Here is a 19,301-nt window from a genome sequence, read left to right on the forward strand (position 1 = left end):
CTGCTTTGGAAAGTGGGGCCGAGCCTGGCTGAGGAATGATGACAGCCATGTGAAGTGAAAAATGAAGTTCCTATTTACTCAAAAGGGGCAACGTTGTTGCAGTGTCCAGGAAAGAGGGAGGCCGCTGGAGTATCTTAGCATCCGATTCCTCAGATGGATGAAAAGTAAGAAATGGTCTTGTTTCCGCGCTAGGAGCCACCCAGCATTCCTCACTTACCAAAGCATGCATCCCTGTTTTGACTTTCTTTTCTTAATTCTGCTGTTTAGATGGGGTATTTCCAGTAGGCAGTTTGGATTTAAATGTATATTTAAATATGTTCGGAAAGTCAGTGCGTAAATAGAATAGATTACATCAGGAGCTCTCCCACATGTTACGAAACTGTGTAAAAATATTTGGCCTACTAATGTACAGCAATACTTACAGGATTTGGGGGTTCTGTCTGTATTTTGGACAAATTCAACGCACATTTCTCCATGTAGAGGAAGAATAACTATGCTCAGCGAAGATACTTTTTTATGAGAGTTGTTTTCATCATGTGTATCCTGGAAGCAACCAATTATGGTAGCTGAAGTAATACATTAACATGCATTGCTTTAAAGGGACTTTTAGAAACTATGTTTTATAGATTTGGCCCATAGCTTTATGAAACATAGGAGTTTTCAGTCATATCTTAGTGAGAGCAACCTGCTGAGATTCTTATTTGGCCGTGAGGTGGAAGGGAGCAATCTGCACAGCTAGACCTTAGAAGAAAGCAGGCCGCCAGAAGGACGTGAACACAGTTTAGCAATCCCCGTGGGTTCTGTGTCCTCTACAGTAAGATTTACCTTTCATTCTGTTTCACTTTTAATTTTGAGAAAGATAGTTTTGCTTTTCAGATGTGATTGATCTCACTGGAGATGATAAAGATGATCTTCAGAGGGCAATTGCCTTGAGTTTGGAGGAATCAAACAGGGCATTCAGGGAGACTGGAATAACAGATGAGGAACAAGCCATTAGCAGGTAAACAAAACAACTTATATAAAGCAGAAATTAAAATTAAAGAGTTGGAGATTGGCCTGTATTGCTTTTTTAATGATTTTAATTTAACAAAGAATAACATGTTTGTTTTCACTTATGCTACTGATATGCCTGGCTTCAGGATGTTGCTTTAATATACTGTATGTTCTACATTGGAAAATAGTTTATTATCTTTGGGCTAGGAGTTAAAAGTATGTTTCACACCCATGTATTCTTTTCAATACTGAGGAAGTGAATGGAGATGGAGAATATATGATCATATTTAAATAGGACCTAAAACTGAAAATTTTGTTGTATTTTGGGTAAAAAGTAATAATAACAAAATGCAGTTAAGAATCTAATAAGCTCTTTATCCCCTTTTTACATTGTTCATTTTACAATAACTCTTTCTTGCCTTGAAACTGAGATCAAGGGAGGGGATAGTATTATTATGACTTGAGTGTACTAAGAGCAGCCACTGTATTTTAACCGATAATCTATGTTATTAGTCTGTTTATCAGATGGGTTTTATAAGTTTTTTTTTTTTTAACCTTTTTAGCTTAAGATTTTATAGACTTACTTTTTACACTTTATAAGAGTTTGCAGGTTAACTTTTGATCAGATTTGACAACAACTTACAGTAACTTTTTACATTGTGTGTTTATGTATAAATGTAAATATACCAATAAAATGCTTGCAGCTTGCAGCTAAACCTGGATATAGGGCTGTGGGGTAGGTGTTTTGGATTTGGTGGGGGGTCGAGGATGGTCAGGGGACTATGGCTGTAGAATGTGAAAGACTGGCTTAGGCTTGGAAGGCTGACAACAATAATTCCTTTGCCCAGGTCCCCGTGTCCGGCAGGCTAAATGGCCTCTCAGAAAGGTCCAACCCTGAGACTCTGTCTCAGTTACATTAACCACGCTGATTTTCTTTTTTTCTTTTGAGAAACAAGTGCGCGAATTGTGAGAATAAACATACCATTGTGCCCTCTTACCTTATGGCCAAATTCATCTTGGTATTTGAGTGTAGGGCAGCATATTCTAGGAAAGAAAGGTGGAATGAGAGGGCTTTGCATTCTCATTAATTACTGAAAAACAGTTTTAAAGGGTTTTTTTTAAAAAAAATATTATTTCTAAGACCTCAGTATATGCTTAGCAAACAAGATTATGGTAGATGTTCTGTCCTGTTTTGGTTCAGAAGTTCAGCTCTTGTGCCTCCTCGGAGAGCACCAGAACCCTCTAATTGCAGCACTGTGATTTTGGCAGCAGCTCGGGGAGACAGACCTATTTCTGCACTAGGAAAACTTTTTCCTCTTCTTTTGCACCCCAGCCTTTGACTGATTCTATTGTGCTCACTTCGCGTGAGCCTTGAGGCTTTAGTTTTTCTCCTGTGATAGCAAATTATTTCTGAATGGTACAAATACAGGAAATTCAGAATTCCTGTCCTGAACCATTTCGTCAGTTTTCTTAAGGATTGAACTTCAGTTTTTTTTTTTTTTTTTTTTTTTTTTTTTAATATTAAATTGCTTTCTGGTTAACACCCCACAGAAGAATGCTGGCATGCCAGTAAAAAAGACAGTATGCATGTTAGACGTCTACCAACAAAAAGTGAAGCAGTGGTTGTAAACAAGTCAAGCTTGTCAAGTCAAACAAATCTTTGCTTTTGTTTTCTCCAAGTTTTGTTTTCTCCAAGTTAAATAAGAAGCAGAAATCAAATAGCTCAAAAATAAGTCAATTCAAGCATGGAAATGTTTCATTTTTAATAAATTAGGGTGTGCGTGTATTCAAATAATTTTTGAAATGAAAGAGAATACATTATTGGCATTTTTTGGCATGTTGCATACATGTAGGATTTTTATTCCTGAGTTTAATTGCTTTGTGCCCTTTGGTGGGGACAGACCTGATCACAGCATAGGTGCTGAAGAGTGCAGCTGAAATGCCCAAGAGTGTCCAGACGAAATATCTTGTGCGTAGCATTTTTGAAACTTTTAGTGTTCCCCCTTTAAATCTCCCGATGGTATGTTTGCTCACTGCATTTACTAATGTGAAAAGAGTTTTTCTCTTATTGTTAATGCTGTTCAGGGTTTGAAGGAGGTTGAGGTTGGCCAGGCAGGGGTTCCCTGGGGAGACCAGTGAGAGGAGAGCTGGGGGTGTGCGTTGTGTCCACAGCAGCGTCCCTGCTTGAGCGGGAGCACGTGGTGTGTGCAGATGTGCACGGCCACGAGGCATTTTCTTTACACGGTCACCAAAACTGCCAGGGAACCCTGCGCTCTGGGATGCATCATCTGTGCACATAGAAGGTGGGACTGGAGAGGGAGGTGTAGGCTTGGTGGGACTTCTGGATGTCCACCTAGAGGACAGCCACAATATGCTGATTTTTTCCTTGGGTTTTTGTTTTAGCCAAGTAGCCTGCCAAAGAGGCTTCTTTTCAGGATGCTGGGCTTCCTCAGAGGGGTTTGCCTGAACTTTAGACCTATGGACTGATTTTGCCCCTTGGTTTATTACATTGTCCGGCTAACCCCGTGTGCGGAGCTCTGGAAAGCTGCTTGCCTCTGCCCAGCTTGTTATTGAGAGAAAGAAAACCCTGATCCCAAGGCAAGGGTGGCATTAACTACCTAACCTTCAGTTGCAAGCTACATTCTTGGCAGGATTCCCCAGGAGAAGTTGAATGAATGAATTGAAAATGAATTTGGCTTATAAGGTGTACTGGTATGGCACATGCTCGCTGAGGACAGGTAGTGTGAGAAGCAACTTTTTTGCAGGAACTGTTTTTTTAGTGCTGGAAAAGAATCTCATGAAGCTACAAGAACTAGATACTTTATTAAAACATGAAAGCAGAATTAAGAGAGAGTTGTCAAGGAGGAGGAAATCCCTCTCCCACTACAGAAATAAGAAACACAAGGGAGAAATTTTCATAAGTAAATAGATTGATGTTGGGGTCTACTTCTATGTTAAGTACAAGGACCTGCAGTGTTTTTCTGGTGCAGGAAACCAGTCTCCCTTAGTTAGGTAACTTGGGTACTTTTTTTTTTTTTCTCTTGAGGATCCCAGCTTTGATTTGCAGATGGGACTTAGTAGAACTCTGCTGGAAAAAAAGCTGTCTGGAAAAATGCATTGGCCTAGCCTGGCCATCTCTTCCTCTACTGCACAAGCAGCCTGATGTACGTGCAGTGGTTCTGTTAGAATATCATTCTAAGTGTGTTCTAGTCTCTCAGAGCCTTTTAATTTTAAAATTCCCTCCAATTTACTATAGAGCTTAGATCATTCTTTCTGGTTGAGAAATTATTTTAAATATGCATGGCATTTGTTTTGAATTCATTTTTAATGTCATCATCAGCTAACTTGTAATCTCAAAGCAGTTACATTAGCAATGATAATGTTACCTTTCCAAGTTTTAAATGACCAGTGTGTAAGAGTCTTTGTTTACCACTAAAGAGTCAGGTTACATCACTACTCATAGTTTGAAGATGTCAGAGATCTCTACGGAAGGGCAATAAGAGAGCACAGAGTCTTCAGAGATTATGTATGGAACTTCAATACCTTTTGGAAAAGGATGTGCTGTTTACAAAAATCAAATGTTTGAAACAGAGTAATCCAATGATAATTTCAAGTTTCAGGTTCTTCCAAGATTTATTGTAACAAACGTATTTGTGCCGAATGTCTCTCAAATTCTAAGAGACAGTATGTCTCTCAGTATGTTCCCTGAATCAGTATGTTCCCTGAAGCAGTTGATCTTCGTAGTTCTTGTAAGTCTTGTAAAACGCCTTTTGTTAGGTTGACAGGACAGTCTGAAACAAAAATTTGCAGTTGGGAAACAGTGATATGTGACATACCACGTATCGTTTCAGACTATGCAGACAAATGCTTGCCATGGAACTCCACAAATCCTCTGTGGGGAAACTCGGTGGCTCAGTAGCAGCTCAACCAGTTGTGCAATAGTCTGGATGGTTTGGGACAGTCACCTTGTCAATTGTCCCCAAGCCAGGCAGATTTGCTCCCCAGTCAGAGCATTCATTCTATAGCTTTAATGTACCCAAGTGTATCTTCTTATTTAGAATACGTAGTTACCACAAATTACCACTAAGATGTCCTTGTCACCAGGCTAACGATGTGCGCTGGGGTAGCGGTACTGTGTTGAGTGGAGCTGGAGTTTGGGACTGTAGCACCTATTGGATCTTATTAGCATGTGAAATGCAAACTTTCTGTGTAAGTCATGTAGGAAGAGTTTCCCTGCGAGCAGTGTGGTGTGCAATTAAATTGTAGGGTTACAATTTTAGTAATCGCAAAGGGGATGTATCCATGGTTGGTAAAGTAATTACTTGCCATGTAAAGCAATTAGTACAGTGTCGTAAGATGCAGAAATGGAAATGAAGGGCTGGGTTCCTTTTTTTTTTTCTGAAAATTACTTTGTTGACTGTGGTCTCCTATCACTAAAATAAATAACAGTTACTTTGTGCTTTACATAGCACTCAGAGTATCTATCTGTAGGTGAAAGCACTGTGTGACATATTGTGAATGTTACCTCAGAAATCTCGTCCATCCTATTTGAATCTGGTTCTTAAATAATTGACTTTTCGCAGACATAGTTTTTGTATCTAGTACTCTCAGAGAAGAGTCTCACTCACTCTTTTTGAAAATATAACAATATTATAATATATCTGCAAGTAAAGAAATCTTATTTCTAAAGAAATATTATTGCACATACATCCGCTTTAAAAACAAGCTCAGCAACAAAATACAATGAAATGCTATAATTATGATGTCTGCATCATCTCTAACCAAAGGTGTTTTAAAATGTCTTTTTGCTTTTTTTTCCTCACATTTTCCCTCCCTTCTCTTCTGAAGAGTTCTAGAAGCCAGTATTGCAGAAAATAAAGCAAGTTTAAAGAGGACACATCCAGAGGTGTGGAGTGACTCTCCAAACCCTTACGATCGAAAGCGGCAAGACAACTGTCCAGTAGGATTGAAGAATGTTGGCAACACATGCTGGTTTAGTGCTGTCATTCAGGTAAGAACCTTCTTGATTAACTGTGCGTACTCTTGCTTGGATTTACTGTTAGGTGAGTTATCCTACATAGTTAGCATCTCAGTGTAGTTTTCCTGGGAAGTTTAGGCCACTGAACGAGGAATGTTTAAGCGTTACTTATTTATTGCGTATCTATCATGTTGAAGGCAAAGGGTTGAGTCTCTAAACATCCTGAATGACTGCAACTCATGATGTTCAGTGACAGTCGCGGACACCTAAAAACCCGTGAAAAGTGGGTTATGGATGTGGAACAAGCTTTTAATATAAAAAATAACAACATGCAAATGATTGAGAGAAGGTGTCTGACAGTGCCAGGAAAGCAAATGGAATTCCCTCGGTTTTGGAATACTTAACAAAATAGGTACAAGGAGATATTTGGCAGAGTATGGTGAAAAAAAAGCAATGAGTAATAGAGAAGAGAACCTGAGATAGGGGAAGTGAAGGCCTGATGTGGATGCACTTGTATCTGTTTAGGGGTTACTTTACTATTGCAACCAGTTCTAGGCTGTGTATACATAGACTTGACTGCTAACTTGTAAGAATAGCTTAGTTCAATTATCTATAAAGGATTTTTGTTTCACTTAAGTAGAAGAAGCCATTTCTTTAAGGAATATGTTTAATGGGAAAATGAGTGATGATATGTCAACTTGTCTAGTGAAATCTAATGTTGAAATATCAAGCATTCTTTGCACTCGAGCTTTATGAATGCTTCTCTTGAGAGATCTTTTTTTAAGCAGTGTTTGTTAAATCTATAGCCTTCTGTGGATATCTTCTAAAGTCTCTAAATTCACAGAAAACCTTGGATGAAGCTGAAATGTGATAGGAGGGATTTTTTTTTAGTTTATGAGAAATAAATTCAGCATATTGTAACTCTTGATACAGTCTGACATTTTGAGACAAAGCAAGCTAAACATTTAATACCTATTTTCAACAAATTACTGTCAAGCTGAAATACTTCAGATAAACTTATCCTGTTATTTTCATAATGGTAGCTCTTCAGGCACAGGGAAACAGTTCATTCAGTTCACTGCTCTGTTTCTAGCACTTTCCACAGGTAGATGCTTAAGGAGATGATTCAGTTCACTGCTCTGTTTCTAGCACTTTCCACAGGTAGATGCTTAAGGAGATGTACAACAAGATAAGTGTGTGTGATATTGCTCTCCTCAAACATTCCTGAGCCTCCAATTACTTTTGGCTTGGTCCTGTTGTGGTTTGTTTAACTAGTAACCCCCATGGACCTCCGTTTTAAGTAGTTGTCTCTCCTCGAACCCTTGCAAATTTCTTATGTCTGTAGGGTCCTTTCGTTAGGAATTGTGAGGAATTTTTGTTTCAACATGCTGGTGCTATCTTTTCCAAGCTGAGGGACTAGTAAAGTACTCAAAATGTGGGTGTGTTGTGAATTCAGGGAATGCTCTCATAGACACATACGAGGCCTTTCAGGAAAGACAAGTATAGTGACAAGGAAGATGCTTGCCCTTTATGGAAGGAGGCAGTTCAAATGTGTGTGGTACCTGCATGGGAGAAGATGAGAGTTTGTGGGTCAGGATCAGAAGAGAAGCTAGTAAGAGTGGCGCTCTGGCAAGGGTGTTATGGACCATCTGATCTGGGTGACGAATTTGACGAAGCTTTCTTCGAGGAACTCAAGGAAGTCCATGTCAGGGACTGTAATAACCACCCTGACATCTGCTTGAAGGGCAACGCAGCAGGATGCAAAGTAGAGGCTTCTGAAGAGTACCAGGGGCAGCTTGCTGGTATAGGTACTGAGTGGATCATCCAGGGGTGATGTACAGATGGATCTGCTGTTCACTGAGAAGGGAGAACTGTTTAGGAGGTTGCAGTAATACAGCTAACCCTGACTGGAGTGACTGTGGAAGAGTGCAGTCCACGAACATGATGGGAGGGCAAAAAGGAGACTGGCAGAGTGCACCCTGGTAGCAGAGTGCATCCTGGGCTTCAGGAGGGCAGGCAGTGACTCCTTCAGGAAACTGGGAGGCAGAATCCTGTGAGAGGCAGTTCTGAAGGGCAAAGGAGCTCAGGGAAGCTGGCAGCATCCCCCAAGTGCAAGAACAGTCCATCACAATACTCAGGAGAACGAGGAGATATATCAGGAGACCAGCTTGGCCAAGCAGGGAACTTGGGGCAAAGCGCCAATGCAGGCAGTCAGTGCAGGAAGTGCTGGGATGGGCTACTGAGGAGCAATTTAAAAAAATTGCCTGACTGTGAAAGAAAGCACGAGCTCAACCGCTGTTGTGGTTTGCAAGGGGCATCAAGGGTAATAAAATGCTGAGCAAGGAGAACATGGGCCTGTTGCTGAATAGAGCAGATGAATTAGTGACAGGAGACTCAAAGAAGGCTAAGGTACTCGATGCCTTCCTTGCTGCAGTTTTTTTCAGCTAGATCACCGATACTCTTGTATGTAGAGACAGGATTCAAGTAGGAACAGTAGATGAGGATTGAGACAGAGATTCCTTGAGAGAACTTGACATGAGTGCGGAGTCTTGTCCCTGGGACGGGAGACCCCTTTGTGGTGGCACTGTCAGGGAACTGAGCGGGAAGGGAGCAGCTCTGCTGGGAAGGCTTGGGGGATCGGGGCCGACAGTGACAGCAGGCTGAGCGTCAGGCAGCAGCGGGCCCTGCTCACCAAGACAGGCAGCAGTGTCCTGGACTGCGTGACTGGGGGCGCAAATGGCGGATTGGATTGAGGCTGAGGAAGTGGAGTGAGTTCCATGGAGGGCCTTGGAGATGGTCAGAGCTGAAGCACTGGAGCCCTGAGGAGTATCTGAGGGCCAGGAGTTGTTCATGCTTTGCAGGGGATCCAGGAGCCTCCTGCCCCTACCTACAGGCCAATCAGAGAGGATGGAGCCAGGCTTTCCCCAGTCGTACGTGATGAGAGGATGCGAGACAGGGGTGTGAGCTGAGATAAAGGAGGCTCATAGTGTCTCTGAGGGAAAACTTTTTTATGCTGAGGACAGTGGAGCAGTGGAGCAGGTTTCTTCACAAGATGGTTGCACCTCTGTCCTTGGAGGTCTTCAAGAGATGAGTGGGCAAAGTCCTGATGAGGCAGGTCTGCTCTGGCAGCTGCAGGAGGTTGAACTGGGTGAAGTCCTGAGGTCTCTTCAGAGCTGAATCATCCTATGGTTGGGCCATGATATTTTCTCTTTCATTCTTCCTTCCTTCCTTGTTCAGTTTGCCTTTTGACTACAGCCAAGCACTGAGTGGATGCCTTTTGGAGCTCTCTGTCATAAAACGATCCTATTTGAGTAGCAGTAAATAGCTTGGAGCCAGCCCATCCTCTCCTATGCAGCTTTAGCATTGTTTTCCACTATGTGCATCACTTACTTGTGTTGAATTTTATTTTATTTTGTTACACAGTCAGTGAGTACCATATGATTCTTCTGTCAGTTCTTCACTGACTTTTACCTTTATTATCTTGAATTTCTTAACTGACCAAACTTGGTCATCTCTCTTTTCACTGACTCTCTTTTCCAGCTACTTATGAATATGCTTAGCAACACAGTCTCCAGCACAGACTTGGCATATTTGCCGTAACATATTTTCAGACAGGGAAAGACCTTTTACTCTTGCCCTTTTTTTTATTTAGTTATTTTTGCTTAGCTTTTTAGTGGCGCCTCCATCTTATTTCATGCTCAGTTCAGTTAGAAGTCTTTGTTGAATGACTTCTTCAGATGTCAATTTGAGATCTAAGTAGATTATATAGTTTGGATTAGTGGTATATGTTTTTATTTGTTTGTTTGTGTTTTGACTTCTTCAAAGGACCCCATGCCTTTCTTAAGGACAGATTTACCTACCTGTAGGTACAGGTAGCACTTCTGATGATGAAACAGAAAGACTTTTACTTCTGTATTTGTTCTCCCTGCTACCTGCCTTCCCATACAAGGTTTCACATTCCTAGGTTTCTTTCCTTTCAATGTCTAGCAAACTATCAGATTACACAGATGCTTGAATTTTAAGATTTTTTGAGATCTGTTTTTCTTGAGATCCGAGAATATTTTTCTTGTTCACCTCTCTTTCCTAATTCCCTCGTATGCATAGCTTTCTCCAGTAGCAGACACACTGTCTTGGTGCTAGTATAGAAGCAGATCTTATTTCCGTGAAGGCATGGCTTTGTTAGAGCTATTTCGACTTCAGTATTTTACCTTTTCTGTTGTTGTTCTGTAATCAGCTTTTCCATTCCAAAGTCCTTCCAGAATCTCCGGAAGATGGATTTTATGTGTGCATTTCTGTAAACAAAATTATTTATTGATAGAAAAATGCAAATGTTTCAATAAATATTTTCTAGAGAACTTGAGTTTTAATTTATTAACCATAGACATAAAGAGAAGGCTAGGGAATATAAAAATCTATGCGAGCTATGATCTCATGTTATTTATACCCAGTGTGCAACTTTATACCTTGAAGGTGGATTATGAGGAGGATGAGCCAGTTCTTATGATCATCACCCATATTATGTGAAAATCTGTGACACTTAGAATTACAATGCTTTTACCAAAAAAAGATAATTTAACTCCTATATTTAGGTCTATAAAATGTAATTCAAGTAAACCATTTAAAGATTTATAGCTTTAGTTGGTTGAAAATTTAGGCTATTAATATTGTCTGCCAGCCAGGAAGAATTATGTTCCAAACAACCATCCCAGGAAATTGAATGCATGTTAATTTAGAGCATTAGCTAATACCGTACTTATTTATCCACAGGGCAGATTGACTCCTTGGGTTGCACTGCCTGCAAGCTTTCCTTGAAACTTTTCATATCGCCTCGGTTAACATTTAGATATTGTTGACCTATAGAAAGCAAAACTGTAAAGGAAGTCTTAAGTATGTGTTAGGGAATACCTGTTAAAAATACATGGTTTCACCATGTTAATAGTCTTCCTATGTAGTGCGTGTTATTTTTTTCTAATGCCACTAATTACTTATGTCAAGTAACTTTTGACACATTAAGAGCAAGCAATTCCTAAAAATACATTTGCCGTGACTGCAAACGCTAACAAGATGCTACCATTTCCTGAAATGCTATCCTTTATCTGTATTTTTGTGCTAGAGAACTAAACACATGGAAAACATCCACTTTTTTAGGGAAGGGTGTCCTCTCTTTAGATACCTCCAAAACAATTTTTTTTTACAACAGTTATATGTGGCATCATTAGCATCAACAGTTAAAATTTTCCCCAATGTGACTTCTAAAAATTTTTCTCACTCTTGAATGCTTTTGACTCAATAATAAAATGAGCTAAAAATTGAGTTCCCAAGCAAATATGCCCAAACAAAGCATTGATATAGCGTGTTTGCTCCTTGATGACCTGCCAAGAAAAGAATCAAGTCCTTCAAGGATTTGTTTCCCTTCTCTAGATCCTTCAAGAAACTACACTTTTGAAAGGGTGTCATCCACACATGTTTTGCAACTATTTATATAAATTAACTTCATAAAGTGATCCCTAAAACTTGAGGTACTTGAATATTTCCAAAATGTTTTTTCTTCTAATTCTCATCGTAAGTGTGAATGTGCGCATTAAATAGAACTTAAGTTATCAAATCTTTAAAAGAATCAAAACAAGAATATACTACTTTTTTTTCACATTTTGCAGTAGATTTCAGGGGCTCCTTTGTGAAAGATAACTTTACACTTTTCTCTGGTTTACAGTTTATAATCTGAAAATGCTTTCTAAATAATAATAGTTTTTGAGCTTATCAAGCAGCTTTCCATGACAAACTGAATAAGAATGAGGTGTTTGCAAGTCCTGAGGCAGAAGAACTGTAATTCACAAGACAGAGATGCACTAATGAGTGTCTCCTGGTAGATTCATAGGCTTGCTACTTCTGCAAGTTGTCTCCAAGATGTTTTACTTAAGATACTGCGATGACTTCAGGCTTCTGAGTTCCAAGCAGGATTTTCACAAAGTACAAAAAGTAGTGCCAGTACCTTGAAAAAGTTATGGGGACAGATAGTGAATAGTTGGTCATTTAGCAAATACGGTCAACGCAGTTGCTCTTTTCTTCCACACGCCATCCCATACCAAAGAACCAGCGGTAGCTTTTTGCTGGTCTTATGACTTCGTAAGAGCTTGTCTTTTTAGCTCTCCACTTTGCCAAATGATGCTCGTGGCATACAAAACAAAGTATTAAAAAATCTTTCAGAGCATAATTCTCCATGGCTGTTCTCTAACTTCTGTTTTTGGCAACCCTGACACCAGCTCTGGCATTTGACTCTGTTGCTTTGTGTTTGGGACAACTTTCCTGCTTTCCTGGTGGGGATTAAGATCTGATTTGATCTTAAGGTTTTAGTTTGGAGAAGAATAAAAAGTCAGCTTGTCATATGAGAATCAAGTGAGTATTTCCTTTCTGTATTAGTTGCTCAGCTATTGTTCTTGCTGCCTTTGCAACAATTTATGACAAGGATATAACTTCTGTCTTGTTTGTTTTTACCTATTTGTCATTTTGACTTAAAGGGATCATGATGGATGATGCAGTGCGTATAGATTGTACGTGATTCCCTTGCTTCCCTGGGCAAGGAAGATTGGATGGTGAAGATATTCCATGGTGCAATCTCTGGTTGAGTAATAGGATCTCTGCTAGAGTATTTTCCTTCTGCTACTTTCTTTGTGGAATGGCCTGAGGAGAGGGAGGATATGGTATAAACCGATCTATATAGTTTCATGGAAAGTGGATACTGAAGTTGGAAAATTAGGTTCTTCCTCCCATCTCCATGTTGAGTAGAGATCTACCTGTTACTTCTGCCAAGTTTTGTCATCGAATCTCTGTTGATGGGCTTTTAGGGATATTCCTCCTCCTCCTCTGTGTTCTCCCCCATAGCCTCTTGTTTCCTCTGGTTGCTCCCCTGATTTTTCAAACCATTACCTTAGTTGTACGTAATCTTGAGAAACGATTTTGAAGGGTTAGAAAGCTTTAACAGATGATGTCTTTACCTTTCACTACTAATACGGTAGCTCATTTAATTAAAATAAAGGATACAGAACATGTATGTGTGCAGTTTAGATTTTTAGGTTTAATAGAGCATAAAAACATTGATTTGTTTAGGCATCCTCTTTAACGTTAGGCTGCAAATTTCTTTCGTAAGTCTCATGAATTTAGGCAAAATCTTGTGAACTTTAGCCATGTAAGGAAGTGACTTGGCGGCTATTCTATGTCCTAGCATGCTATTATTTATTTATTTATTTATTTTTCTCCCTAGTTTTGAGCATATAATAGAAGAGTACTTGGCTGGCATGTGCTAGTATGTGCCAAGACACAAGTCTAAAATGGATTCCTCTGGAAGCGTCGCAGATCATGCTTATCTGCCTTCTGCATTACAGTAATGTTCCAAGTTTGTTGCTATAAACCAATAAATGTTCTCTTAAAGTCGACTGGTAATACCATAGTGAACTGTTTATTTAAAACTGTTGACTTAACCTAAGTCAGTTTGACTTTCTTGATCAAACAGTATGAAAGCTGTTTTCCATCTTCTTCCATGTTACACCTAAGCCTTTTGGGAAAACAAAACATGACAGCTTAAAACTGCATTTTATACCTCGTTTTTCACCAGTGTGGAATGCTGAACTGTTGACTCGTTCATGAATAAAAATGTGCTTTTTGAGATGCTTTTCAAAGCTTCTAAGAGCTGCAGTTGAATCTCACTCTGTGACTTTGGAAGATACTAAACATTTTCCTGACCTTTATCACTATGTACCTGGGGTCATTCTGCATCAGTTCTAATATGAGCCATACCATGCGCCATAACAGCCTCTAGGAGCTTTGCTTTAGAGAGGAAGAGGGAGAAAAAAAACCTTCTTATATATATACTTTCATAAGTAAGTTTGAGCAAGAATTTACTCAAGTCTCAGGTTTTAGGCTGGTTTTCTCTCTTCCTTTCCCTCGTCCTTCTACACAACTTTCGAAAGAGTGTGAGGATTTTCAGTAAATGCTTTGAATGTGCCAGATTTTCTGAGGGATGGGGAAGGTCGGAATATGTTTTGGGTGATTTCCTTGTTTTCCAAAGGTACTTTTCACTAAAAGGTGAAAAACAATATGTAGGCCTACTATGTGCATGTTCAAAATATATCTAGAATTTTCTACAGTCATGTTTCTATAGTCATGCTATGTTTTATACAAAATATATTTAATCTTATAAAGAATAATAATGCAGACAAGTATAGCAGTCAATTTTTCTTTCATTTGTCTGCCTTTGAAGTTATGTAGGAAGAATTCGTATAGTAGTATACTTCCTGACTGTCTTAAAATGCTGTGTGATGTATGTGTGGGCTTAAATATAGGTCTGTTGGCTGTTTAATGTCAGTTATTACTTCTGTATTCTGATAAGTAGGATTTTCTACTTGCCATGAATAAGACGTGCACAAGCGAGTGCGAGGTGCAAAGGAGCACAGTGCATGAGTAGAGAGGCAGCTCATAGCCACTTCATGGGCTTTTAGTGTCAGAAGAACAGGCTCAAGAATATGAACCAAAGGATAAAATAAACAATTGAAAAGAAAAGGGGGGGAAGGTCTTAGTGACGAGAGAGGCAAGAGGGGGAGAATTAATGATAAAAAGTCCAAAAGATTTGAGGGATGGACAGAAGTGGACTTATTTGCAAGTGAGATTACTTATTTTTTGCAATTCTCTGCTCTTCTGGACACTGATACTGGACAGAGTGAGGTTGCAGTGTGTTAAGTCACTAATAAACTGAAGTCCAGTAGTTTGGACTACTTTATTTTTAGTAATGCTATTGTTGGTAAACAATAAATTCAAAATTCCTACTGCTAATGTGTGCAGAGTTTGGCATATAGTCTGTGCCATTCTGTATTTCCTTTAGTTAAGACTAGTGGAATGAATAAAGAACCCTAATAACATCTGTTAACTAAAGCTAGCTCTGTATACAGTAAAATGTTGATATTGTTGCTAAAGCAAAGTAAGAATGTAAGTCTAATTTGTCATGTTGGCAGAGGCAATCTGTTCCAAGTAATACACTTAATGAAACGGGCAACATTCTATTTCTGCTCGTTTATTTTTAGTACGATAATAATGTATTCATTTTTTGAGATTGCTCTACGATTGCTCTCCAAAATGAAGCAGATATGGTCTCTGCTTTGGTGCTTCAAAATCAGCATAATTGTAAAACTGGACTGGCATGGAAGGCCCAAGATGGCTTAAGTAAATAGGGATGTTGCAATGCTTTAATGCATATATAAGCTTCCTACTTGTATGGGATCATCATGTATTAGTTTAATGTCAGTACCTAAAGGACATTTAAGAGCTCTGCTTGTACATGTCTTGCTTTCCCCCTTCCTGAGATTGCTTTTAAACTGCTAAAAATGTATCTTTCGATTTCAGTTTCTAGCCAAATTAAGTCCTCACTAAATTGTTCTTGCCAAGACTCACATTCAACTGAGTCTTCATGTTTTCCTTCTGTTAAATCTCAAGCCTTGGCACCAGACTGGACAGGCTCCTTGTCCCTTTTGCTGCTGATGCATTGGTGCTGTCATGCTCATCCACACTAGCAGCGGCATCCGTGTCCGTTGCTCATGCAGTTCTCTTCGGCAAAGGCACCCTACAAACTAGCATGCCACAAAGATGGGAATTATGTAGATTTGCTTGGGGATGGAAGCTCTTGTGAAAAAAAAGAATGATGGCAGCATTGCATGTTGTGCTGTCTTAACAGCATGTATGTACTATTTTGAGTGTTAAGCGTCATTTGTAACCATGATATTTTTTCTTATTTATCACCTTAGCGGATTGAGTTTTCTGTAGCCATTATAACATTCTTTGAATGCATTCATTATACCTAAACAGCATAGATAATTTCTTGCCAAATGAGAATGTTTTTGGCATCTTGCTGATTGGTTTAGAACTAGTAGTTGAAATGGCTTTAATATGAGTCTCAGAGAACAACTTTGAAATCAATTCTGCCCTCTGAGCTTAGTGTTTACAAATTAAATGGAGAGACACAGTGTTCCTTATCAAATTGTCTTTTTCATGAAACCTTTTAGAAAGGCAATCAGAGTTGAAAATTCACCAATTCTTACTCAAAAGGATATTCTTTGTTCTCTGAAGATGGAAACATTCAGAAAATTGCTTGCCAAATAAATTACATTTATACATTTGTCACTGAAACAACTGTTTTTAGTGTCCTGTATTTATAGAACTTAGAAGAATCTCCCAAGAGTGCCTGTCTAAAGTCATAAGGAACACCTTGATAGATCATCTCTTATCTGGGCACAGCAGAATATTCCTACTCTAAAATTGTTAATGTCAGTTCATTTAGTATTTTAATATTCTGTTAGCAAAATATAAAATGATTAATGTTAATCATTAATAATGATAATGATTAACATTATTAATGATCTGTTATACATCATACTTCTATAAGTTTAATTAATGGAATTAATATGCTGATTTTTATACTTGTTGCATTAATGCAGCATCACAGTCCATCAGTGTTAAGAAGTGATCCTATGATTGAGACTTCCTAAATTCTGCTAAGGTCGTTATATTTGATAAATCTAGACATTCAAAGGGGAAAGGACAGATAAGGTGTCTTAAGTAAAATTGAGGCTGCCTGTATTTTGAAGCTCTGTTTTGTCTCTGTGAGATGTTAAATACTGGACCAGTGATGAGGATCATATTTCACATATTTTACAAAATATAACGATCTTCTGTTTTTGAAATTAGCATTCTACCTTGTTCCTGCAGCAATGTAGAAAATATGTCTATGTCTTCACCTAATATAGCAGATGAAAGCCACAGTATATCTCTTGTTCTTCAGCACTGGTAGTTTGAACTCCTGAAATTAATACTGTTATGTGTGGGTTGCCTTTTTTTTTTTTTAATATAGTGGGAAGCAGATATCCTGAAAAAATGTTGCTTTTCATGGTAATTTGCATTGATATATGTTGGTACTGCTGTGATTCCACCCATTGCATGACTGCGGTGGTCATCTGTCTGCTTGGCAAGTCATTGTTAAACTAGCAGGAAAAAACAGCAAAAATGATCAATCAGTTTAATGAGCTTAAACAAGGCAGACGGTGTGCAGGTTGCAGAAACACGGGGATGGGCTGCTGAGGAGCAATTCAGAAACTCTGCCCAGGCACAAAGGGATGGTGTTAGGAAAGCATGAGCTCAGCTGGGGTTGACACTCGCAAGAGGCATCAAGGACAAGAGGAACTTTTGCTGCTCTACCAGTAATATAATGGTTTAACAAGGAGAACAAGGGGTCGTTGAACAGAACAGGTGGTTTAGAGACAGTGGTGCTAAGGTTGAGGTACTCAGTGCTGCCTGGAGCAGCACGGAGAGCTCGTAGAGATATGAGCTGCCACTCAGTGGAAAGTGGACAAGCTGGAGGATGGACCGACAGGAGCTTTATGAATGTTAACAAAGACAAAAGTGAAATCTTGTCCCTGCGACGGGAGACCCCCTTGTGGTGGCCCTGTCAGGGAACTGAGCGGGAAGGGAGCAGCTCTGCTGGGAAGGCCTGGGGGGTTGGGGCCGACAGTGACAGCAGGCTGAGCGTCAGGCAGCAGCGGGCCCTGCTCACCAAGACAGGCAGCAGTGTCCTGGGCTGGGTGACTGGGGGCACAAATGGTGGATTGAGCAGAGTAATTAAGACCCTCTAGTAAGTGATGTGTCTGTTTTTGGGTCACCTGCTGATAAAGCAGAGTGAGTTCCATGGAGGGCCATGGAGATGGTGAGAGCTGAAGCACTGGAACTGTAAGGGGAGCCTGAGGATCCAGGAGTTGTTCATGCTGGAGGAGAGAGGGCTTTGCAGGGGATCCAGGAGCCTCCTGCCCCTACCTGCAGGCCAGTCAGAGAGGATGGAGCCAGGTTTTCCCCAGCTGTATGTGATGAGAGGATGTGAGACAGGGGTGTGAGCTGAGATAAAGGAGGCTCATAGTGTCTCTGAGGGAAAACCTTTTTGTACTGAGGACAGTTGAGCAGTGGAGCAGATTTCTTCACAAGATGGTTGCGCCTCTGTCCTTGGAGGTCTTCAAGAGATGAGTGGACCAAGTCCTGATGAGGCAGGTCTGCTCTGGCAGCTGCAGGAGGTTGGACTGGGTGAAGTCCTGAGGTCCCTTCAGAGCTGAATCATCCTATGGTTGGGCCGTGATATTTCCTATTTCTTTCTCTCCTTTCTTTATTGTCTGAACCAAAAAAAAAAAGTGATTGGCCTCGTACACACACTTGTTGGATACTGATTTGCATGATAGTGTCTGATTTCCAGTAATCTGCGAAGTCCTGTCTTTGCACATGCTTCTCTTCTCATGAAGAGACAAATTTCCTGAAGCTGGTGGAGCTCAGCTACAACACAGTCCTGCCCTTCTGGTATTGCTAGCAGTGCCTGACTCTGAGTATGACTCTGTACAGTAAAATACTATTCCCATGGAAAAATGTGGTTGAAGCTGTGATCTACAAATACACTGTGAAACTAGATTTAGTTTTTGAAAAGGTTAATATGTAAAAATATTGATTAAGAAATTTTGAGCAGAATGAAGGTGTTGAGAGTATTAAATACTCCTCTTACTTATTCTTTGTGGCAGAAAAAGCAGAATTTCAGCTTAGTTCATCAAGTTCCATGTTCACAGTTTACAATTATAGATGAAAGAAATCTGGCTGTTCTGAAAAATATCTGGACTGAGTGCTGGGTAAAAATCATAAACTTATGAACATTTTTCTATGTTTGATTTGTGCTTATTATGAAATTGGCCAGCTCAGTGGCTTGGCACTGATGGAGCTTGGATTAGTCCTGGAGAGGAGCCAATCTTCGGGCATTATATATCATCAGCTGGTTTATTTTGTGTGTGAGACATAGCTATGCTGGACTTGATGAAAAGCCCATTGGTGGAATGCTGTTACATCATGAGACATAACTTCAATTAGTTTAAACTTCTGGAATAACATGCAAATTAAATATTAACATTTTCTACTCCTTAAGTAAGTAAACAAAGATCTCAGTGTTTTGATCCTTCTTCTTTGCAAGGTAGGGTAAAGGAGAACCTGCAGTCTGAACAACAGAGCAGAAAGAAAACTTTCCCTGCTTGACTGCTTGTGTTGGTTTAAGGAGGTCAGAAAGGCCTTTTCTGGTCAATGTTTTAGTAGGTGTGTTCTTTTTAAATGCAAAAATGTTAGAAAATATAACTTCGGTTGTCTGAGTTTTTCTTAAGAGATGCAGTACTTTGGCATATGGAAAGAGATCAAACTCAGAAAAGGCCCTTTTCTGAGGGGAGTAATGAATGCTGCAACTTTTAACAAATTGATCTTTTTTTCCACCTTTAAG

At 39.6% G+C, this 19,301-nt stretch overlaps 1 protein-coding gene across 1 annotated transcript in view; it reads left to right on the plus strand.

Annotated features, from left to right (window-relative positions):
* USP25 (ubiquitin specific peptidase 25) overlaps positions 1 to 19,301 on the plus strand; it is an 84,796-nt gene that overhangs the window by 24,722 nt on the left and 40,773 nt on the right. The window contains 2 exon segments of the mRNA XM_088539336.1: positions 877 to 1,000; positions 5,842 to 6,004. Of these exon segments, the coding sequence (XP_088395462.1) occupies positions 877 to 1,000; positions 5,842 to 6,004 (287 nt within the window).

Source organism: Tinamus guttatus, unplaced genomic scaffold (assembly GCF_059628265.1).
Source record: "Tinamus guttatus ecotype Peru unplaced genomic scaffold, ASM5962826v1 Tinamus_guttatus_pri_ptg001602l, whole genome shotgun sequence".
Classification (NCBI taxonomy): domain Eukaryota; kingdom Metazoa; phylum Chordata; class Aves; order Tinamiformes; family Tinamidae; genus Tinamus; species Tinamus guttatus.